At 39.5% G+C, this 23758-nt stretch overlaps 1 protein-coding gene across 1 annotated transcript in view; it reads left to right on the forward strand.

The window, feature by feature from the left end:
- The window catches only part of TBC1D4 (TBC1 domain family member 4), a 98271-nt gene that overhangs the window by 51905 nt on the left and 22608 nt on the right, over positions 1-23758 (forward strand). Inside the window, exons 2-11 of the mRNA XM_069008961.1 lie at positions 3383-3985; positions 5357-5446; positions 8627-8731; positions 11265-11397; positions 13220-13311; positions 14083-14193; positions 14855-14974; positions 18479-18553; positions 19530-19756; positions 21630-21779. Of these exons, the coding sequence (XP_068865062.1) occupies positions 3383-3985; positions 5357-5446; positions 8627-8731; positions 11265-11397; positions 13220-13311; positions 14083-14193; positions 14855-14974; positions 18479-18553; positions 19530-19756; positions 21630-21779 (1706 nt within the window). The remainder of the gene's footprint in view (positions 1-3382; positions 3986-5356; positions 5447-8626; positions 8732-11264; positions 11398-13219; positions 13312-14082; positions 14194-14854; positions 14975-18478; positions 18554-19529; positions 19757-21629; positions 21780-23758) is intronic.

A 23758-nucleotide genomic window follows, 5' to 3' on the forward strand; every position in this document is an offset into this window, starting at 1 on the left:
AACTTTGCCCTGAAATTTTGACAGTAACAGATAATAAGCTAATATCCATCTCCTAAAAAGTTACACAACTTTGATGGTGAAATTTTATTACTGGGATTTCTTGATACACAGAGGAGCAAAATGTCAAAAACCAATGATATATGTCAAAGAAATGTGTAAAAAGCCATACTGGGATGTATGCTTGATAATTATGTTAACTTTTCCTGTATCTTGCATTTCAGGAAAATACAGATGCAAACTGTTGTTTAGACTCCGCTTGATCCCACTTAGGGGTTTAGCTCAAAGTCAAATCTGTACGTGAAAATGCTGTACTCTGCTCGGGTACATCTCAGAAGTAGCTCCTGGTTCTTGATAAGAAGGTGTCACTCTGGGAGTGAAGAGGGTCAGGTCTAGCAGCCCAGGCTGGCACACTGTCAGTCATTGGGTACATCATCAACAGCACACAGTTACTCCTGTACTCTAAAGACCAATAAAATCCATGTGTACAACTAATAGCCTGGCAATGTTAGTATCTGTCTTTAATGTTATACTTGAAGCTGTTTTTTACACCATGCCACTCATAGTACCCTTGAAACAACCAACAAGCATCTGGAACTAGTTCTGGGCTGTCTGACAGATATTAGTTATCAATTGTGACATCCCCGTATTGCATTACATAATTTTTCTCTTCATCTGTGTATAAGGAAAGTATTCATAACCACAGACATTAAACAGGTCTCAAAATGTTCACTTTTCACATTAGTTTTGTCTGTAGGCTGAAAAGAAGAAAAAAGTGAATGCTGATGAGGGAGCATCCAAAAAAATAATATAACCTATAAAAAAAGTTTACTTAAACAAAGCAGGGAATAAGGATTGTTTGGGCTTTATGAGCTGAAACCCCTGCTCTAATGGTAGGATCCCTCTCTGCATAAGTGAAAATATTGTAGCAATTTATGTGATGCAAAAGCTTTTTAATGAGCAGAGATTCTGAAATAATAATTGTGACTTAAATACTAATGTCTAAAGACTAAACACAGTCTGGAAAATATGGAAATAGAACAAAGTGATAAACAGCAGGATACTTAGGATGGTGGGTTTCTCTAAGTAGAATTGGAATAACTTAAAACTCTGTATTTGTGAGGGAGATCTCTGACTGAAGAGGAGATGGATGGGTAATCCTTTGGAGCAGAATTGGTGGTGTCTTATCGTCAGCCTATCTGGACATTTGCTGGTGAGGGAGAGAGTGGGAAGGATGTGTTAGGAGGCTATTGGGTATTTTTAGAAAAACTTAGGAATTTCCAGTTTTTTTCTCTTAGAGATGATGAGCAAGAGGCAAAACTCAGTTACTGGAGTGGAAGTGAGGGTACCCTTTAAAAAAAATCTAAATTGCTGATTAAACAGCTGACAGTGGTTACTCTAGTTGATTGTGTGTAAAGCGTGTGCGTTTTGAATACAATTATCATTTGTCACTGTACTTTGAGTAGAAATGTATGTGAATTGCCCTGTAACAGCTTCTGGATTCTAAAAAGGGAAGTTTTAGTTAAAAGATAGCTAGTTTGTGAATTCTGTTAAAATGGAGAACTAAGAAATTTAAACTCTAGAACTTCTTTAAGCACAGGCCATGGAGAGAATAAGAGATCGATCAGTGGAAAAAGAGCTGTGTCTTGGAATACAACAGGCAAATGCCAAGTGAGGATTGTGCATGTCCAGCTGAACTGGCATGGCTGGGAGGAAGTGCACCTTGGGTGATGGTAAAGCAGCCTGGTAGTGAGAATGAGGAAAGAATAGTTGCACTCTAGTGTGTCAGATAGACTTAGCTTTAACCTCACTGAAAACTGAGATGGTGATGGCATCTAAAGGGATAGAAGCCAAATGGTCAGCAGACCTTAGCGCAATCGAACGTCATTTTGCAATAAATGAACTGGAAGCAGATTTGAGTTGAATGCCCAAGGGATGAGGAGTGGGTAGTAGGAGATGGGGATTAAGATAAGGTAATTTTCCACTGTGACTTGCAAAAGTATTGGTATATGAGATTGCTGCCTCAGTAGCAAGCTTCAGGTGTATCATGTGACTAAAAGAAAGAGAGAGTGTAGGGAGCATGGATTATTTACTAAGGTGTGACTTTAAAGTTACCCTTTTTTAATAGAAAAATTCTTTGAAAAATATCATATATTACAGACACAGTGGAAAGCTGTATAAAATACAAAAGCTGTTGATTAATTATAATGGATTAGTTGCACGTTGAGATCTGATTTCTCTTGCAAAGAAAATTGGATATATTGTCTCTCTTTGTTATTGTCAGCAGTAACTTCCCCAATGCATGTAGTGTGATGCCATTCATTATACTTCTAGAGGAAATGGGACATGTTGGAAAGAGGCATGGTTCAGAAGAGTAGGTACTGTCTAAAGAGCAACTTTTATTACTCTGATCTGCAGTTGGTGGAGTTGGGTAAGTCCTTGTTTTCTTTAGTGAAGCCAAAATGAAAAACAAGCTCAGGTATTGAATATGTTGGTACTGAAAGCAGATTTGGATTAAATGGAGGAAGACGCAGGATTCTGTGAATGACTGTGTGATACAGGGCTGAAATTGTGAATTTCTACTGGAGATGCTCAGTTTAGCCCTACAGTAGTAGGGCCTTGTAAGTATATATATATATATATATATATATATATATATATATATATATACACACACACTATATATATAGTAGAGGTCTGTGTGGAAGAGAAAAGAGATTTGTGTGTGCTGCTTAATTGCACAATGACTGAGGCAGCAGAGAAGTGTGACGTTAAGGTGAACTGTGTCATAGGATGGATGGGGCAAGGTTTTTATAGTTGATAATAAGTGAGACCTAATGCAATTGCACATGGTACTTCAATACAATGTCCATATTCTTGCTACCTGTATTCCGAAACTGACAGTTGAAACTGATGGAGATTGCTGGTCTCTTTTCCACAAAACTGTTCCCAAAGCAGTCTTAAGAATAGAATAAGTGGCTCTGCAAAATAAAAACAAAGGAACAGTGATGGCCCTTTACAGAATACAGCAGTAAAATATGCCAATGTGGGCAGAGGACCATGGAAAAGAGAAGGTAGTCTCAGTAAAAACAAACAAATTTAAAAAAATGTGAACATTTGCCAATTGACCTTATGTAATTTAAAACCTTATGTATTGGAAGACATTCCAGGAAAAAATTAGAAATTATTTGCTCTGCTTCCACTGCGTCAATTGTCCATACAGAATTTAGACTTTACTGGTTTTATATTGTTTGCCAAGAAGCTTGTGGCACTCTGCTGGAGAAATAGCATGTGTAAATGCTTACCTTAACAAATGCTTGACACATCACTGTCTATGCTGTCTCATTTGTGGTTACTAAAAAAGCCTTTCACACTATCCCCTTAGGTTCCTGATGTCATCAGCAGCATAAGACAAGTCTCTAAAGCAGCACTGAAAGAAGATGCCAAACCAAGTAAGGATAGTGAAGATGCCTTCTATGACTCTCAAAAATTTGAGGTCTTGTACTGTGGAAAGGTGACAGTGGCTCACAAGAAAGCTCCCTCCACACTAATTGATGACTGCATAGAGAAATTCAGCCTTCATGAGCGCCAGCGCCTGAAACAGTTAAATGAGCAGCGGAATAATGAGTCGAGTTTGGACTTGCCCCTGTGTGAAGAAAATGTGCCAGCTTCTCCACTGGACAGCCCATTTGAGGAGCTGGACAGCCCAAACAGCACTTCAGGGCATGCTGCAATGTTTACAATTGGCAGCCAGACCAACTTGACCAACCTGGCCAGCACTCGTGGCTTCTTTCCAGAGAGGATTTTAGAGGACTCTGGCTTTGATGAGCAGCAGGAGTTTCGCTCCCGGTGCAGCAGTGTCACTGCAGTGATGCAGAGAAGGGTTCATGACACAAACCTGAAAATACAGTCCCGCAGAAGACACGCAAGTGCACCCAGTCATGTTCAGCCCTCTGATTCTGAGAAGAACAGGACAATGTTGTTCCAGGTGTGTACTAGGATGAGCAATTAATTTCCTGTTGGTTCTGTACCATATCTTTTTCCCCTGTGCAGTTTGAGACAAGTTTTGCAAGATAAGTAATATGGATCCAGTATGGCTTAATTATTTGAATTTGTTGTAAAAATTTTTGTATTTGTTCATAAATGGTTGGAATACTAGTAGCTGAACTTTCTTAAGGAAGTCACCTCAACTCACGAGCTCAGGCAAATTTTAAGAAAAAGTAATTATTTATGGAGTAATCACTCAAAGGAGCAGAGGTTTTAGAGAAATAATTCTTTTATATGCAGTTTTGGATTGTCTGTATTAGTGAGATCTCGAACCTAGCAGAAAAACATGAATATTCTTTCAAAAAGAGAATCAGTGAAGACTACCATGCAAACAAAACCTCTCTTTTTGTGCACTTAAAAAGAAACTCACAACTTCACGTAAGACTTTTACAACCTTATGTTTGAGCCAGCCTCTTTCTGAAAATTTGTATTAATGTCTCCTCTTTCCCAGATGAGTATTCAAACATCTCTGCACTGAAGGCTTCTTCCTTCAGACTCCAGTGGTTATTTGTCTTGCCTGAAGTGCATTTCATATCTTTGGAACTTGTTTTGAGAAAACAGAAGGACACATAAAGGAGGTGACCCATAAAAGGAAAAATCTTTGGACCTTAAAATAACGACAGGCTAAATGCCTGGATTTTGTCTTTCCATTTGTTTTAAAGATCATTCTTGTTTTTTATTCTCATGGGGAAATGATAACTGAAGCGAGAATGCACTGCCCTTCAGAAAGCTACAGCTTATCACTAGTAATTAAAAGGATTTAGCTGAAAAAGTCTCTGAGGTCTGTAGAGTAAGTTCCATAGGCTTAAGAAACAGTTTGGGAAAGCTGAAAGGTAGTTTGCTGCAGAACCTGCTCTTTCTCATTTAGAATTAGTACAAACCAGAAAGTGTTGTCTTAGTTTCTCAGCTTATCTATGGTATAATTTAAAAACCAAAAATCCCCAAATTATTATTTTTTTTTCTGTGGTTTTTAATTTAGCCACATTGTTTCCTAAAGGTTTTAGTATTGTCTGTCAAACATGTGATCTTTGGACTAAAATAACTTGAAGAAAAAAGCTGGGGGAGGGAAAGAAAAGCTGTCTTCTTTCCAAGTCTTTTTCTTATTCAACTGAGTGTATTGTTCTTGCTGAAATATTCTTACTCAACATAGGCTGAATTATGGCACCCTGGCACCCTTGTTCCTGCTGAGTAAGTGGTTGTGCCAAAAGGTGCTCTATGTGAACAAGAAAGGGCTAGATTCTGGCATTTTTGTTGCTGTCAGTGCTGTGCCCCCAAGACAGTCATAAATTAGATTTGTTTTCCTCCCCCTCAGGTTGGAAGGTTTGAAGTTAACCTCATCAGTCCAGATACCAAATCTGTTGTGTTTGAAAAGAATTTTAAAGATATCTCCTCATGTTCTCAGGTAAGCACTAATGAGAAGCAGTATGTAGACCATCAAGAGAAAAAGATTTTATTTGTTCATCAGCTGTGTCGCCTCACTGGTCAATAGGCAGGAGAAAAAAAGAAATGTAGAATTCTATTTCCAGAAAAGTCCAGAAAATATGAGTGCAAAATAGCCAGTCTGAGCTGTGTGATAGCAGCAACTTTGATCACTGGTCAGCAAACAAAGTATAAACTGTTCTGCTTTGGGAGAGTATGGGATATGTTTTTGGAAGTAGTTTAATCTCTATTTAGGATGCTCTGAGTGTGCTGTTTCTGAGCAGATAAGCTCCTGAAATCCTTCAGAATGAAAGGAGGAGAGCATCAAATCAACCCTTCAGAAAAACAGCACTTCACCTGCATCATTTCTTCTGGAGAATATGGCAGTAGGTGTGCCTAGTATGTTCAGTAATAAATGTTTCTTATAAAGTTAAATGTCAAGGCTAAGAGGTTCACCTTTCCATCTTGCTCTTGTTCAGCACCAGTTACTAAAGACACTTTCTGGTTTGAGGTCTTACTTTATTATCTCCTTTCATTTGCCATGCCACATCATCACTTCAGACCTCCGTTAACATGATTATTCTAGTTTGAAGTACACTTTTGGCATTCTCTAAACCTGTATTTCTCCCCCAAGTGTTTTCATTTTAATGATAATAACAAGTCTGCTCCTGTATGACTAGGCTACCAATGCTTACAAAAATTAAGAATTAGGCAATACTTGTAACTCAAGTGGAATCTTGAGCTACCAACTAAAGGTCCAGGTCCTTAAATTGACTCTACTATTTAACTACAATTTGTATTGCTTTTGGTAGAGGAAAAAAGCTAATGCAAATACAGAATGGGACAGTATAATCAAACAGTGTTGTAATAGGTTTATAATACAGATCAAAATTTTAAAGCAGGGGTACGGAAAGCAGAATTTGCAGATGACTTGGGTCTTCTACTTGGGTCTTCTCCTGCTTTTTGGGTGTACTGAACTAATAAAAGTGACACTTCAGCTTTAGGTACTGGGCTCCTAGGTTGTATATATACATACTTATGATAGTCAAACAAAACAGTCCTAAGTGGGGACAACTTTTTTTCTGCTGACTTTAAAGTATGGTGACCAATAAGACCATGGAAGACCTTCAAGACCCAGCTTTCCTTCAGGAAAATAACTTTATACAGTAAACAGTGTTAGGTAATTCTGTGTGTTGGGCTTTGGATGTGTTTTTCACTCCACCTCTTCGCTTTCATTTGGAGCAAAGCTTCTGTTACTTTGCATTCTTGAAGAACTCAGAGGCACAGAAGAAGTCACAATACTTCAGGGATTTTGTTTGTTTTGTTGGGTGTTTTTTAATGAAAAGCAGTTACTTCAGAGAAGTCGAGGGGGTTCTGTGTTCAATAGAAATAAAATATTATTTTGTTCAAGACTAAGCATTAGTTTCATAAACCTCATCAGTATTTCCTTTAAGAGCTTGGTGCTAGCCCCAGGCAGGGCTCCTCTGTTAGAGATTTATAGGGCAGTGATTTACTATGTATTGTGGGACTGTGGCTTAGGAATATTTGTCCTTTCAAGCTTCACAAACAATGAAAAGGAGATGTTATCGTCACTTTGCATTCTGGATTCTCTTAGTCTGGTCTAATAAAGGTATTTTTTTATCTTACAGCTTAAGCATGGTTGAGCTGCTGCATTCAATTAATTATTTATCCACGCTCCTTAAAATTGACAAGCAGCAGACATAATTGATGATAAACCTCTGTGTGTGCAGTCTAAACTCAGATATCAAATAGCTGTAGAAGTTTTGTTGTTGCAGCCTTACCCTTGAGGGAACCCAGAAAAACAGAAAACTTGGCTCTCTCATCATGACAAGTCCAGCCACCCTCTTAAAGAAATGTGATGGAAGTACTGTTGATTTAGGAACATACCGTGCTATTTGTGCTTCATTAGGGCAAGTGTCACATCCGCTTTCTCCCTGAAATGTTCTCCTGTGGAGACTGAGAAGTCAAGACAGCAGTAGACTTGTTCAGGCACTGTCAGCAGTGAGGGAACTGGCATCTCACCAAACCACCTTTAGTAAATATGTTTTCTTGCAAAACAGAGGTCAACACTTCACTGTACTATAGATCAACATGTGTATGTATCTGACTGAAGACTTCATGTGTCACGAGAAAATGAAGTCAAGATTAGTTGGACCATAGCTCAACTAATGGCATTTGTGTCACCTTAGCGACCCTTTGCACCTATTAAGTTTTAAGTGGCACAAATGTGACTATTGGAATTTTGTTTTTAAAAACAAGTGTGTAGCGACAATGTGTTCAGTCTGTCACGTACTGCATTTCCAATTTTGTCTAGAGTGTTTTCTGTAGTGACAGGCAAGTTGCTTTGCCTCCTCCTCTCTTTTATGATATAGGTGTTTTCTTTGGAGATGGATCCAAGCAGCCGTGTTCTGAATTTGGTTGTATTTGAACTTGAGGGATTAGGCTTTCATTTTGAGAAAATCTACTATTACCATACTCAGATGATAAAAACATTGGCAAAAGCTTTAACAATAGTGAGTCATGTTCCATGAATTGAGACTGGGAATACAGTGCTTCTTAGGAAGCAGCTGTCTTTGATCTTCTCATTGTTGTTAGCAAGGTAGCATTCCCTGTCAAGCTGTTATACTAAGATCTTGAAAGAAAGTATCAGTAGTAATGTGTAGCAAGTCTTGAAATTTCTGGTATGTAACTCAGTCTCAAAGAATTTATTTCAGAATTTGGTTGGAATTCTGTATGTTGCCACTTATTCCCTGCTTTTTTTTTTTTTTTTTTTGGTTTAGTATCACAGGAAAGTAAGGGTCTGCTGCTACCCTGATACTTCTCCAATCCTGTGTTTTAGCATGGGCTTATTACATCAGATTTTCACTGTGGAGGCAATTCCAAATGCAATCTAGCAGTCTTTAGTTTGCTTCCCTGAAAATCTGGTTTTGCTAATGGAATAAATTCAGGTCCAGATTTATTGCTGTATAACTTTGGTTTTGATTGTATAAAGATCTTTATATAACTTAAATACAAAAAGCAATTTAAACAATACTACTTGTAAAATAGATCATTAGGAGTATGAATTTATAGTTTCTCAAAGTTTTGGAAACTAAGCCTGTTTATAAAATAGTTCCCTAATCCTGTTTTAAAACTCTCTTAGGGTATAAAACACGTTGATCACTTTGGTTTCATTTGCCGGGAATCTGTGGAACCTGGGTTAAGCCAGTACATTTGCTATGTGTTCCAGTGTGCAAGTGAGTCTCTGGTGAGTATTTATTAATGATCCTCACGTTTTCATCAGAGCATTTCCAAGGCATTTCCTGAACAACAGGAGTCTCTGTTATTCTGCTGTGTCAGCTGAGCCTCAGTGGTCACATCTGCTCCGGTGCAAGATGTCAGCTGTGCCTATGCAAATGTGCAATAGGAAACGCATGCGTTCCGTTCGTGCACAGCCATATCCTGCTGCTCTGCTGATGCCTATATCCATAACAGATAAATCCATAGGGGTGTGTTTGTGCATGCAGACTGTGAGCATATTCGGGCTCTGTATTTGATTGTAACTCTTCCAATTCTAACTCCTGAGAGACTTGGTTCTCCATTAGACATGTGAAGACATGTATTGAATCGGTAACAAAGCTGACAATAAAACCCAAACATACCCTTCAGGGTAGGGTTTAAACTACTGCATGTGTCTTAAGCCTACATCTGGCTTTAGCTTTTTCCCTGTAGTCTGTTTTGTTCCTCAGGAGAAGAAAACAGCAGCATCTGATCACAGAAGAAGAAAACCATAGTACTCGTGCATGTATGTAACTATAAGAGAAGTACATAGGACATTGTATAAAGTATGTATCAATTAACAGAAGTTCCAGATGCTACTGATTTTACTGATAACAGGTAGCTTAATAGTGTGAGAGGCATACAGGAAATAATTTTGACTACTCCATTTTTATTTTAAAATTCTGACACTTTAAAAAGAAGTTGTTTCCTGTTCTGAAACATGTTTGTTTCTGATGGCTCTGCTAACAGCTGCTAGCTCTTTCTCAGATAAACCTAAAATCACTTTTCTAGCTAGCTGAAAATGCAATTTGTTAATCCATTGACCAGCTTGAGAGTGAACAGATTTACATCAACAGAACTTCAAACAGCTAACAGCTCTAGATGTACAATGGCAGCCGAGGCTGCACTTTTGTCAAAATGGGAGCTTGTTATGAAGTTAGCTTTATCATTGCACTAACAGAAAATGTTATATCTGACCTATTGATAAATCTGACCATGCATAATTCAAAGACTTAAGTGGTCTATAAAACCCCCATGTTTTTATGAACCTCTTTGCCTATTCTAGTACTGATACATGTGGGTATGTCCACAATGCAATATGAAATAAAAAGTCCTGAGCTACTGTCAGATGCAGCCACACAGATCCTGGTGGCAGTTTGGCTGTGACAGGGCAGAGCTTTCCAGATTCTCTACTGCCAGACAGGTTGTGTTGGGAGGCTTGTGTATATTTGTTCCTAGTTACAGTTTGTGCTATAGTTCTTACGATTTTAGTGTAGTCATAATCCATAGGCTTAGCACTGTTCTGTGGATCTTGCATTGGAGAGGGATTGTAGCCAACTTAAAAAACGTACCAGTCCGTGTTGTAAGATGGACATTCACTGTTCAATGTCCTGCTAGTTTATTGCTAATAAGAGAAAACACCCAGAAATTACTGGTAATGCTTAAAACTGTGAGGTTTAAAGCAAACAAAACAAACCTAGACATACTGGGACATAAACTAGTTCAAATTTCTACATTCAGGTTCCTTTCCTACTTTTTTTTTTTTCTTTTTTCTCCCAAGTGACAGACCCTCAAAAAAGTCTGTATGTTTTCAGTGTTAAACTGCATGATTTTGGTCTCAAATATTTCAGCTTTTTTCTTCCTGCTTACTAAAAAAGCAGAGTGAGGACCTGATCCTGAAGTTGAATACTGATTTCATTCCTAAAATTGTTCTCAAGCTGCTGTCTCTCTCCTTCCTTGCTAATGCTAAGACTCAGCAAACAGCTTTTAATATGCATTATATTCCCCTGAAATACAGAGAGGGGAACTCCAAGTGCTTTGTATGCAAGGTCTGGGAGAATATTTGAATGAATGTGGACAGATGCTGTGAGCTCAACCTTCCTTAGATACAAGTTGAGCTTTTCCAGTGCTGGTGTGTGGGAACATAGCACTGCTGTGTTTGTGGTAGCAGCAGGGGAAAGATCAGGGCAGACTGCAGGGCAGGCCAGCAGTACTTAAGGATATGTGGTGATTGTAATGAAGCTGGTAGGCAGTCTGGTATCCGGGAGAAAAGTGAACTGCTATGGGAAGCTCCTGTCTGGCAGCAGGGATGGGTCTGTGGGGGTTGGTGCTAAAATGGTTTAGTGGTGGGAAGACAGAGGTTAAGAGGGAGCATGTGCAGTTTACAGGAGAAACTTGAAGCTAAAGAAATTAATGCTTTTTATTTAGCCAGCACATACTCAACCCAAAAATTCCCACTTGCAGCTTCTTAAAACAGTGGGTGCCTTCCCAGTAAGCTTGACTAGCTGCAGTTAGATACCAAAATTACACTGTCTGGCTGAAGTTAAAGATGGTGACCATCTACAGAAAAGGTAGAAAGCTGGGAATTCAACTTGGATCTCTTTAAAAAACAGAAAATGGGTTTGTATAGTTTTGGTTTTTTCTTTAATTCTAAAGCACCTGTGATGTGATTTATAAATCTTAATTTCATGTATATGGCATGCATTTTTGTTTATATACTCTTTTCCCTCTGTCCCATATAGGTTGATGAGGTAATGCTGACCCTGAAACAAGCCTTCAGCACTGCTGCAGCTCTGCAAAATGCCAAGACACAGATAAAACTGTGTGAGGCCTGCCCTATGCATTCATTGCACAAACTATGTGAAAGAATTGAAGGTAGCAGCTGAGTTTATTTTTTAATTGTTGTTTGCTGATTTTTCTAGAGGAATAACTTAGTGTAAGGAAAAGTATCCCGGTGTGCAATTCTTACTGTCACTTTGCATTCTCTCTATGTAGGTGGAGTGTTAGCAGTAGTGATACTGTGACAGAAATAGTATGGCTTCTGTTGTAAATACATACTCTTTCATCATTATACCTTTCTTAAGCAGAGCAGCAAAGCCCACCAGTTGACCCTCCATTTGTTTTTTGGTGTTTTTTTTTTATTTTCATGCTTTCAAAATGACTCATAAAAAGACAGTCATGATCAAAAGGGATCTTTCTTTCCTGTGTGTTCCTTCTTTCCTGTGTGGGGTTATTTTTTCCTTCTTTGTGTTTATTCCCTCACACACTTCAAAATCTAGTTATATTATGGGAAAATAAATTATTAAATTTGGAGATTAATATCTAATAAAGAAAGTTAAGGCAACTACCCGACTTCAGATATGAATAGACAAACTTTTGTAGTGTCTCTGGAAGTGAAGTATGCCAGAACACATGCAAAAAGTCTTACAAGAAAAAATTAAAAAAAAGTAAGAATCCTATTTTTATAGTCACTCTGCTATGTGTCCTTGCAAAGTATTTTATGCAAAAAAAAAAGCTTATATGTTACAAAAAGCAAATAGTCTTGTATCTTCTGGTTTAGTGATCATGGTGCTCCGTATTTACAGTTCTCCCATTCATTGAAGCTTCACTGAACTTACTTCCCTCTGGTGGATGAAAAGCGAAGTGTAAAATCCTAGTGGGGTGAAATTTTGTTAGGCTGAGACTTACAGTTTCCGGGTTTAACAACAGGTGTTCAGAAGTGGTAAAGCTTAGCTGGGAAGTTTTCTGTAAATGATAAGCTATAGAGGCTGCTGTATAAGGCAGTGTAGGTAAGTTGAACACAGGTGCTTGCAGGATAATAAGTACCCAGTATCAAAATAAAATCTCTCTTAAGGCAACAACTAGAGTACTGTAATGGTAGTTTCATAAACTTTTTTACTTAGTGACTGAAAGACCTATTTTATTGTCCCTTTTTTTAATCCATCTGCTTTGTTTTGAGTCTAGAAGTTTAGCAAAATCAAACCTAAAGCTGCATGACTTTGAAAAAAATTTTTTATCTGTTCTGATTGCAATTTTCTGTGAATGGTATCTTAGAAAAAACATCTTTATCTAGTTCAAAGGGTTTGTTTTTGCTCACATTTTTTGTAGCTTCCTAGAATGAGCTCTGTGACAAAACATGCACTTTATTGAGTATCAGAAATTCTTTCCTTTATTCTTACAGCTTTTATGCCGTTCTTGCTTTTAAAAGTGTCTTCATTTCTCTGGTATGACCTCTACCCTATCCTTTCCTTGGGCAGAAAGGCATCTAAGTTTTTCAGTTAAAAGCATCAGAAAGCTTCCAAGTATCCTATGCATTGGTTATCTCTCCAGTTGTTACCCTGATCTGTTCCTTTCCTCCTTCTCTCCCGTTCAGTTGTCAGGCTTCCAGCTGTCAGTGATCTCTTGGTATTAGGACAGAAGCCATTGGTGGGGTAGGGAGCACAACCTTTTACACAGGAGCCAGCCACTTAGCTGCTGCTGGTTATATTTTTGCTGCTAAAGAAATGGGACAAAGCCAGAGGGTTTAGCAAAACCTCAATTATTTTGTATTGTGTATACAGTGGATATACAACTGTCATACATTTAACTTGCATAAACTCAAATACAGGTTTATATCTTCTACTGTCATTTTGCTTGAATGTTTTTTGAGAGATCATTTGAGACTCTAGAAGCTTTTAATGGTCCTTTCTTTTCCCAGGACTTTATCCACCAAGAGCCAAACTTGTAATTCAGAGACATCTGTCATCACTAAGTGATAATGAGCAAGCAGACATTTTTGAACGTGTTCAGGTAATACCTTAGAAGCTGTTCTTCCTAATTTGAAAAGGACCATGATAAAATGGACTAGATATTTTTGCTTTTGATTATGTTTGGTTTGTTATGTAGTTGATCTAGAATTTACTATTTTTCCACCAAACGTCATAATGAAATAGCATGTTCCAACTTAACCTTATGTGTGATATACTGCTGTTGGAAAAGTTTCGTTTCCCAAACTTGCTGAGATACTGTGTGTTTTTACCCAGTGTGTTTTTTATTCTGAGCTTAGTTTTTCATCTGTAAACATGTTTCCCTGCTCTAAGGTGATGTGGGAGTAGGCTGAGAGCAGGAGAGACATTCATGTATCAGGAACATGTCTGGCATCTTCAGAATTTGTCTTTTTTGACTTACTTTGGCACAACATTCTGGTGTAAGCAGATGTACTCTAGTGGATGAACTTCCAGTGATTTAGGCTTCCAAAGGCTGTGCTCCTCCATAGATTCCTGAAGAATAGAGTGGCTTGGTTTCCTTATGCCACATATTAGGCTGTATAGTAACAGACAATCTTAGAAAACAAAATGTATGGGCATAAGACTCCGTTCTCTCTACAGCCTGTAACATTTTTCAGTTTTTGTTCTATCTTGCTAGGGAGTGTGAAGGCACACAGACAGAATTGCAATTCAACATAGTGCACTCTGGCGTTTGGGGTACCAGTATATTAATTTTAAAGAATACCTACATAGGAAGAAAAATAAGCAAATCATGACTTGAAAGACAAACTCCTTTCTTTGCTGTTACTGACAGAAAATGAAGCCTGACAATGACCAGGAAGAAAATGAACTTGTGATCTTACATCTCCGTCAGCTCTGTGAGACTAAGCAGAAAACGCACATCCACATTGGTGAAGCACCATCGGTAAAGCTTGGTTTTGTATTATTTCTCTCCCTCTTCCCACCCTCTTAAAATGCTGTCTTAATTGCTAGTAGGATCAGTGCTAGATTTCTTCAGGAGTAGCTGAAGCTGGGTATTGTAATTAAGAAAGGACTGTACAGGAAAAGAAATCTGATTTAATTTGTAGTGGCTTGTTTGGGTTTTATAAGTTGAGGGGACAGGACAGAAAGAAAGACAACCAATTACTTTTATGTCTATATTTCCTTATGTTGTGAGGATAACTCTTCTTTTTCTTTCCCCTTTGATCCCCACTCCCAAGCAATAATATCTAGGGAGGATAGGAATGAAGAGGGCATTTGTTTCAGTTTAAACTATGAATTTGCCTTGCAAAGGAGATGGGCAACAGTATTGTTAAATTGGTATGCTTTTACAATATTGTCTTTGGGGATGGAATGTGCCTTTAATGGTGGGTTTGTTTGTTTGTTTGTTTGGGAGATTGTTTTGTTTTTTTGTTTGAGGTTTGTTTTTTTTGAAGGAGGGTAGTGTGTTTGTGGTGGTTTTTTTAATAAGGCCAAGGGTATTTTGTTTCTTATGTAACTTGGTTCAGCTCTAGTCTTTGGAAATAGTCTTCACAATTAAAAAAAGAATTGGCAAAGGTGAATAGTGTCCTTGGTCATTTCAACAGGTCATTTCTAACAGTGCGATTCCAGAAAGCACCACCAGTGGTGGCAGGTTTAAACTTGACGTTCTGAAAAACAAGGCCAAGAAATCCTTGACTAGCTCTCTGGAAAATATCTTCTCAAGGGTAAGTTTAACAACTCATTACCATCAGCTGTCCCAAATACCCTTGACAATAAAGACCTATCAGATTTTCTTTTGTTTTGTCCTCAGTCTGATAAATGCTTAATGAAGCAATATCCCCGTTGTGAAATCTGTGAGTTACAGCTGGGTTGATTGTGTCTTAACTGTACTAGAAAGTTTGCAGTAAGGCCACACATACTGAAGGGAAAAAAGATGAATATGTTGAATAACGAACATTCATTGTAGGTGGCAAGTGAGCTGAGTATTGTCAGATGTGTTGCTTCAGAATAAAATTTAATCAGGATGGTTGCATGATCCCATAAAGAGACATTACTGGTTTTTCACAGTGTAAGTAAATGTGCCTGCATATATGGGAAATCTTTCTGTTCTGAGAAGTAATGCCTTCCAGCTCATAGCTAAAATTGCTCATATTAGGCACTAAGAATCTTTAAAATGTAGTAACAAAGTTCCTTTTGCAGGGAGAAACAAAAGCAATAGTCTTAAAAAGTGGGTTGATCTTCATTTTAATGTTCCTAGCCAGATACGATGTGAAATTGCAGATTATCACTGAAACTCTCTTACATTAAGTAGTCTTTTAGTAAAGAAGTCTGAATGGCAAGTTTTGCTTAGTGTCCCCTGCTCAGAAGGGTGAGTCAGAGAAGAGGCATATAGGGAAGTATCTCAAGAAGGCTGTGTGCCTAGGATCCAGTGTGTCATTATAGAGGAAATGTCATGAGCTGTGAGTACAGGATAATTTGGACCAGTGACATTAAATTCCTTCTGCTAGTAACTTTAAAAGCACTAAGATGCACTTGTCCTGCAGCTTACATGGACACTTCATAAAGTAACCTACAAATGTAGGATGCTACGGATGTTCCCTGTAAAGGAAACAGATAAGTCTTAGCCAGAGAGAATCCTCAGAACTTACAGGTAGGTGTCAATTTGATCTAGGACTGAAACTAGCAGTAAAACTCTCCTGGTCAAATTTGACCTCTGTGGTGTAGCAGATTTTACAAACTAGGGACTTGGTGTGAATATGGAGAGGGAGAAAGAGAGAATGTATGCAAAAGAGAGCAAAAGAGTGATAGCAGTCAGAAGATCTGGGTAATTTCAGCAGTTTGGAATATCATCACATGGTGACAGCTACAGTTGTGCCTTTGATGAGTCTGGTTTCTTTTCCACATCTAAGGGACATGTGACTGGCAAGTGATGTAGCTCTGGTGGTGGGTCACTAACCCTGTGGTGGCTGTGAAAGAAGCCTATATCACTGAAATAACTCAGCAAAGCATGCCCAGCTATGCTGGCACTCCAGTCATGTCAAGGAAAAATCATTTTGGAGGAAATACACTGCTTGAATTGAAGTCTCTGAAGGGAAGTTTCTTGTGAATAGATGTCAGGGGTTTTTTGGTATAGTGTATTTCTTCTCTCCAGGGCCACTGAGACATGCTGCGTATTTTAATGTAAGGATCTACCACAGCCTATAATTGAGTTCAAGAGAAGGGGACACCTGAATCTCAATTAGGGCCATTTCAAGTTTGCTGTTTATGAAGCGGATTTGTGATTTTAAGAAAGGTTTGTCTCACCTTTAACCTGACAGCACGGTAGATCAGGAACAGCAGTATGTTGCAGTGAGTCATGATACACATCAGGGGTTCATCCTTGCAGATCCACTTAAAGGTTACACAATCACAATGCAAGACCAAGAAAAATTACTTAGAGTGCAGCTCAAGCACTAATTACTTGTTTAAAGCAGGTACATACAAGTGTCTTTGTGCAGATGTGCTGTGTGTTATGTCATAGATGTGATATGCAATGACTGTTTCAGTAGTTCTTAGGCTTCATCAGGCTATTGCAACAAGCCTAATGGATCATGGTTAATTCCTAAAGGTATTTAATCACTTAATACCTATTGGTGTAGTGGGTTTTCCTCTCCTTAAGCCTGGTGCAGATGGTATTGATGCAATAGAGCTAATTATGCATAAGTTGCCATCTTTATTTAAAAGTACATTTAGTAACAAAGTGACCAAGAAAGAATCTATACTCGTTTTGTTTTAAGGTGGCATTTGGCAGTCAGTATAAGTCAGTATAAGTTGGGGAGAGTCTTAGACAGCCTCAATCTTAGGAAAGTTAGAAAGAAAGGAGTATGTAACCAGTTTCTAGGAGCACTTTACCTGGATGGCTTCTTAGCTAGGTAAATAGCATCAAGGGACATTTTAAGCCACTCACTACTTGCCTTAGGAAACATGCTGGTTTCTGTGCCCTGGCTTCACATAGTCCCAGAGGAATGTCACTTCTTCACTTGTTTGTTTTGCTGGACTGATCTTATTTTTGTGAGGTTTGAACCAAAAACAGGCTTCCTAATGAGGTACTTCAGAGAAATAAATATAACCTTTCTTTGACCTCTTGAGCGGACTTCATCCAGTCCATGCTGCACTAACCTCTTCTGTTCTTGTTCTTTCTTAATGAAAAAGTCTTTTTTACGGTGCTAAAATTGTGTGTTTTCAGAGGTAGTGAGAAACTTCCAAGTTATACTTTGCTTGTGGTTTTTTGGGAGATTCAGTGAAGAGATACTTCAGGCAGAGTATTTATTGGTAATGTGCTTGAGTGGGATAATGTACTTAAAGGGCACTCCAAGTCTTGGAAATAACTCTTACCAGGAAAAAGTAGGCTAAGTAAATTCTGATGATGTTGACAAAACTTCCCCTGGAGTTGCAAGCATATCAAGAGGAGCTCTGTCTATAGTTTTCCTAAAACCTAGGCTATTATTCTCCTGATAAAGTACTGAAAGCAACTTGCTTCAGCAGTCAGAAGTGTCCAACAGCAAACATCACCAGGGAGTTAACATTAGGAGTGAAAGGTAGTAAAAAGTGTTGCAGATCTATTGCCTTTCCTTGTGAAACCAAAGGACACTTACAGATTCAGCAAAGATCCTTTAACATAAATTTCTAGCAAATTTGCATCAGGTTTATCTGCATTATAAATGAAAAGTCTTGTCTTGTCTGGTGGTATTTGGCTGGATTTGCTGCCAAGAGAGCATTTTTTCCCAGTTTTAGTACTTTTACTCCTTTTGCTCAGGTGGACTTAATTTGTCTGAAATGTTTAGGTATAGATAAACTGTGTCTCATGGGATGGTGATGTGTCAGGTGCATCCATCAGGAGCAGTGTGTGCACAGTACTGAAGTCTGGAGTTTTTTGAACTCAGCTGTTTAAGCCAACTTAGCTACTTTGCCTCGGTCTAGTCAGGAAATACTCACTTGCCTCAAACAATAGAGCTGCAGGTTTAAAACTGGGAGCACTGCAGGAGAAGATACAGTTTGACCAGTTTAAAGGTGTCATTTTTTGTAAAGTCCGGTGCCTGACCCATGATCTGTGGTCTTACGTCAGACGTGTTGCATGCCTGAACTGTCCCATGTTCACCTGCAGAGGTGGTGTCATCTTTGCCTAACCTTCAGAAAAAGAGGAAAAAGACCAGATTAAATGATTAAATTGCTTGCCTTTTTTCTTGCAGGGAGCCAACAGAATGCGAGGCCGCCTGGGAAGCATGGACAGCTTTGAGCGCTGCAGCAGCCTTGCTTCTGACAGAGTATGTAAGAGCTTAGCTTAAACTGGTGTTTTCATACACAGGTGTCAGTGAAGCGTAAATACGGCACTCTGCTTTAATTTGAAGGAAGTAGAACAAAGCACATCAACTTAGAAAACTCAAAGATGTTTCCATTGGGAGGCAGAGGGTGTAGGAAAGCTGGGGTTTATGTTGACCTGAAGCTTTGGCTTTAATCTGATTGCCAGTCCTTTTTTCCTACACTTCCCTTGCTTTTACAAAAAACAAGGAATTTCAGGTTTCTGCCTTGTTTTACTGAAGTAGTTAAGTAAGGTCATGTCTCAACAAAAGGAAGTGCTCTGAAGGTGAAGAATCCTTTCTGTAAGTAATAGTTGCTTTAGGGAAGTAAGAATTTTTGACCTGAGCCCAGCTGTTGGGGATGCTGTATGGTAGCAAGAAGGCGGAACTCTGTTCACTTTCTTTTTATTTCCTGTTTTTAAAGTTTTACCTCACATGAGGGTTGGTTACTGGTTTTCCCAGGAGGTGAAGATTCTGTTATGGTTTTCCTGCTACAGTTACTCATAAACTGGCTGTGTAATAACAGTCTCTCTTCCAGGATGTTGCTGTGACGGTACAGGAAGTATGCTCGCGATATGTCGAGGAAACTAGCTAAAAGCAGTTTCCCTAGTCTTTTCCATTCCTGTGTTTTCCCGAAAGAGACAGAAGTCTGGTAGCTGGAATGCCAGTCCCTGTGAGAGGATGCCTGGAATAATTAGTATGTTGTTTGTGTTGCGTATACATTTTTATTCCTCCCTCTGCTTTCCCTTTCTGGAAGAAGGACGCTGCTGGTTTGGAGTGAACTATCAAAGGATGTCTGGTTTGGGTGATATTAGCATACAATAGGCTGTGACCCAGAAGGGGGAGAGGCTTTGGTGCCCTGGTGCTGGCGGCCCGTGGGTTAAGCGAGAGATCTCGTAGGGCACAGAGCCTCAGGCCTTATTCCGCCAGCACTTCCTTTCAGGACACTTCGCCGGGCGATTCCCCGCCGGCTACTCCTCCAGCGTCCCCCGTGTCCTCGGCCTGGCAGACGTTTCCCGAGGAAGGCTCGGACTCCCCTCAGTTCAGGAGGCGCGCGCACACCTTCAGCCACCCGCCCTCCAGTGCCAGACGGAGGATAACCTTCCAGAACGGGAGGTCCCAGAGCGCCCGGTCCCCGCTGCTGCGGCAGAACTGCGTGGAGGCGGCAAGGTGAGTCGGGGCATGCCGTGCCACCCGCCCGCGGTCCCCTGCCATTCCCGTGCTCCAGCCTCACCCGCGGCCCTCCTTGCGGAGGCTGCGACAGCCCTGCTTCTGACAAAGTATGTGAGGAGCTTAGTTCAGATTGGTTTCTGCACTTCTCCGGGGTTGGTTTGTTCATTTATTTATTTATTCTCAGCCTATCTTCTCTGCTTCTGAGTAGTTTGGTACTTTGCAGTAACTCAATAACCCCTGAATTAGTGGTTCGGGGGAGGCATCAGTACATCAAATTGGTGATTTGGCTGGATGCCAGCACCAATCTGTTTATTTATTTATTTGTTACCTCTGAGCTGAGCCTTTTTGGCAGTCTTGGTAGTCAGACCCTTTGGAGAAGAGGGCCTCCGTGCTTTGAACGGCAGAGATGGCAGCCTGAAACTTTTATGCCAGGATGAAAAAGGCACCGACAGCTTCAAGTGTCTGTAGCTGTGTTGGTCAAAGCTCACAGAGATACTGTCCAGATTTAAAACTGGTGAGGAGTCTTGCAAAAGGACAAAAGGATTAAACACATCCACTGAACTCTGAGGCATGTGATTTTCCCATTTGCCTTTCTCCAGAGCTTCCCTCTGTAGCTTCCCTCTGTAACTTCTTTCTCCTTCCTTTTTGGAGACTCTCCCACTGTTAACATATGGAACACTGTTCCTTCAGGAGTTCCTTCACTCAGCAGAAGAAGTCCCCAGAGTTCATTGTGGGCTTCTTTGGTTGTACCTTCTTTTTTACTTCTGGGCTGCTGGCTACCTGGAGTAAGTGACTATACAAACTCCAAACCCTTTACTCAGGTCCAGATGAGCCGAATTTTTTTCTGTTGGAGGATCACATTCTCCAATCTATTGTCTGTTTCAGTGCTTGGCTATAATCGTACTTTTTGTGGGCTCTTTTCTAAAAATGGCTTTAAATAGTAATTTGTCAGCTGTTTGATGTCTACATTAAAATATCAGTGTGAATGCTGCACCAGCCTAGTAGAGGAGGGCAAAAAATTTTATTCTGTTTTGAGAGAATGGAATGGAGTGAAGGGTAAGAAACTAGCCTTTGTTAAGTAGTATTTCTATAGAGATAATGTGTTTTTTACTGAGATAAACTTTTTTCCCACTGCCCGTGTTGTATGCAAACAGGAAACCCTGACAGTTCAAAGTGAAGGACTTGCTGACTATATTTCTTTGTAGTAACTTGTAAGAAGTCACTGATTAAGTGGCATCAGCAGATTTTTAGTCAAAACAGTTTGCAGCAGCGTGGTTCTAGGCTGAGATTTTTCATTCTTTCCTTTTGAGGGTTAGTCATAAATGTTAAGCAAAAGAAACTGAATTAGTTTTCATGTCCCCTCCAATACTTGTTACTACTGCTAAGTAGTAACTGTGTAGTAGGACTACCTTTCTTAATTTAATTATTTCACAAAAATTTGTCCAGAAAGACTGTATTTAAATAATCTCTACTTCCTAATGTGTTGTTTACAAAAGGAAAAGAAAACTGAAGGGGAAGAAACAATGAGGTTCATATTATTGGAAGAAGGTTTCTAAAGATATTTTCTGAATGTTTAAGAGATTATTTTTTCTAAATTTGCTTTGAGAATAAATAAAGCTAAAGAAATAAGGTGGTCTCCCTGTTCTGCAATGTCATTGAAAAGTTTTTAAATAGAAATCAGCTGTAACAGCAAAATCAATATCCTCAGGGAAGCTGCCGAGGAGTGCACATGGTATATTTTATCATCTGGGAAACAGAGTTAATGTAAGCCAAGATGAGGTATTTGGCCAGTGTCTCTAATCTGGTGGTTTTGTTGTTGTATCCAAATCCATGCTGACCCATCTGCTGTGTTCTCTTGTTGCCTGCACAGTCCTGTGGTCGGGGTTCGGCGCGCTCTCAGTGAGAGTGAATCTGCGTCACCTGGTCTCCCCTCCTCTCTCTCTGCCCCTTCTTTCCTGAAAAGCTTTTACCAGGGCTCAGGAAGGTTGCTCCAGCACTCAGAAAGTGACCTCTCCAAGAGGTGAGAGCATTGTCTCCTGGCTAGTTCTCCAGTGCCACCAGCTTAACAGCAGGATTCCCAGTGGAATGCAGCACATGGCATCTCTCCCACTCCGCCTTGTGCTCCTGCATTTCTAACAGACTTCCGTGATGCAAGTGGGCAAGCGGGCTTTTGGACAAAAAAGCCTGTTAAAAACAGAGGCTTCTATGCTGACACCTAGCAGCTATTAACCTATTTCTGTTGTCGTGTTGCAAATCTGCTGCATTGATTTGTCACGTGAAATGCAGTGGATTTTAGGAGTGTTATGCCAATTTAACGCTTTCTCTGCTGAACGCAAACCAGCATGTGTTGCCATGATCATTGGCATGTGAAAATAAGAAAAGAGCAGTGTGAAGAGTGTACAGTACTAATGTGGGATGCCTGTGCATGAGAAAGGGGAAACACCAAGTTAACTGAGTGATACTAACTGTGAGACATTTAGAGAGAATTAACAAACAACTTCTAGTTGAAGAGGATTTGGGAAGAAGCAAAGGTATGAGAAGTGGCAAAAAAACCCCCAAACCTGTCTCTTACAGACCACTCTATTTTGGGTTCCATTCCAGCTTTATTTCTGTATTCCCTTTAGATAGCAGACTTGGTCCAAGCTGAACCAATGCCCAGGTCAGTTTGTACAGGCAGTGGACACCATTAAACCAAGCTTTCTGGATCTGGAGAATGAAGGATTGAGTATTGTATGAAAACTGTACTTTATTGCCACATAATTCCAAACTGAAATTTCTGAGATACTGTTTTTGGAATTGGTTATGCAGGCAGGTCAAGATACTGTGTTTCATTGTAGTGGAGTTTTGAACTCTTAAGGTGGGGAGATTTTCAAGGCGTAATTCCCAGAAGACCACCATGCTTCCACTTAGGTTTTACAGTATACACATTCCTGATACAATTTGGTCTTTAATTTGTATGAGGACTCTTGTGAAAATGGGATCATTAGCTATAGGTCTTGCTGGGAGCAACTGGGCCTGAACTGTCATGGTGAGGAAATTGCAGTAGCAAGAGTGTACAGTTAGCATCTAGTTGGGTTTGTGGAGGGAATATGGCAAATATAGTCAGAAAGAAGTGCCAAGTGAATACTGCTGATGTGATGAGGGTCACTGAGGTAATCCACTTCATCTGGCTAATGGAGAATGAAATATATTGTCCAATTGATGGTGGTCAAAAGTTGCGAATGTACGTCATGCCGTCAGGTTTAGGAATGAGAGGAAGTTCTAATTTTTTACAGTGTTTTTTTCTTGTAGGCTTCTTCTTTGGTTTGTTGGGTTTTTTTCCCTTTTGTTTTTTATCTCAGAGAGGACCACCATCTATGCCAGTAGGATCAGTGTGAGGTGTTCTTAGTGTTCTCATATGAGTGAGTATATGTTAGGTTGGAATTAAGCTTTGCAATCTGCAAACTATAAACTGTTTGACTGTTAGGAACCCTAATTAAAACTTCAGTGCATTTTCCAGAATAATCATGGTTACTGTGCATTCACGAAGTGTGGAATTCCTGTTGCGCCAGGGAAAAATTCTGTAGAGTCTCACTTCTTTATCATGTAGCTTTGAGACTACACATGATGCAGGAGGCAGCTTTTATTGGTGTTCTGGCAATCTTCAGTGTGAAGGAGCAGAGACAGTTTCAGCTGGAATTCTTTGTAGAAAGATTTTGGAATTGTAGCAGCCAGATGGGCCTATGCAAAGAGAATGCTGTAGAATGGCATAGGATTTTTTGTTGGGGTTTTTTTGGTTGTTTTTTGTTTGTTTGTTTTCATTTGTTTTTTTGGGGGTTTTTTTATTGAATCACAGAATGGTTTGGGTTGGAAGCTTCTCATACAGTTCCATTCTTTAAGGAATAAACAGTATAGTAAATTTTGGCATCACTGTAATATTTTTAGGTGCCTTCAGAATGTTTTTATGGCATTGTCAATACATTTCTCTGGAGAGAAGGCTAGGATGGAAATGATCTCCAC

This window comes from Aphelocoma coerulescens, chromosome 1, assembly GCF_041296385.1.
Source record: "Aphelocoma coerulescens isolate FSJ_1873_10779 chromosome 1, UR_Acoe_1.0, whole genome shotgun sequence".
NCBI classification, from domain to species: domain Eukaryota; kingdom Metazoa; phylum Chordata; class Aves; order Passeriformes; family Corvidae; genus Aphelocoma; species Aphelocoma coerulescens.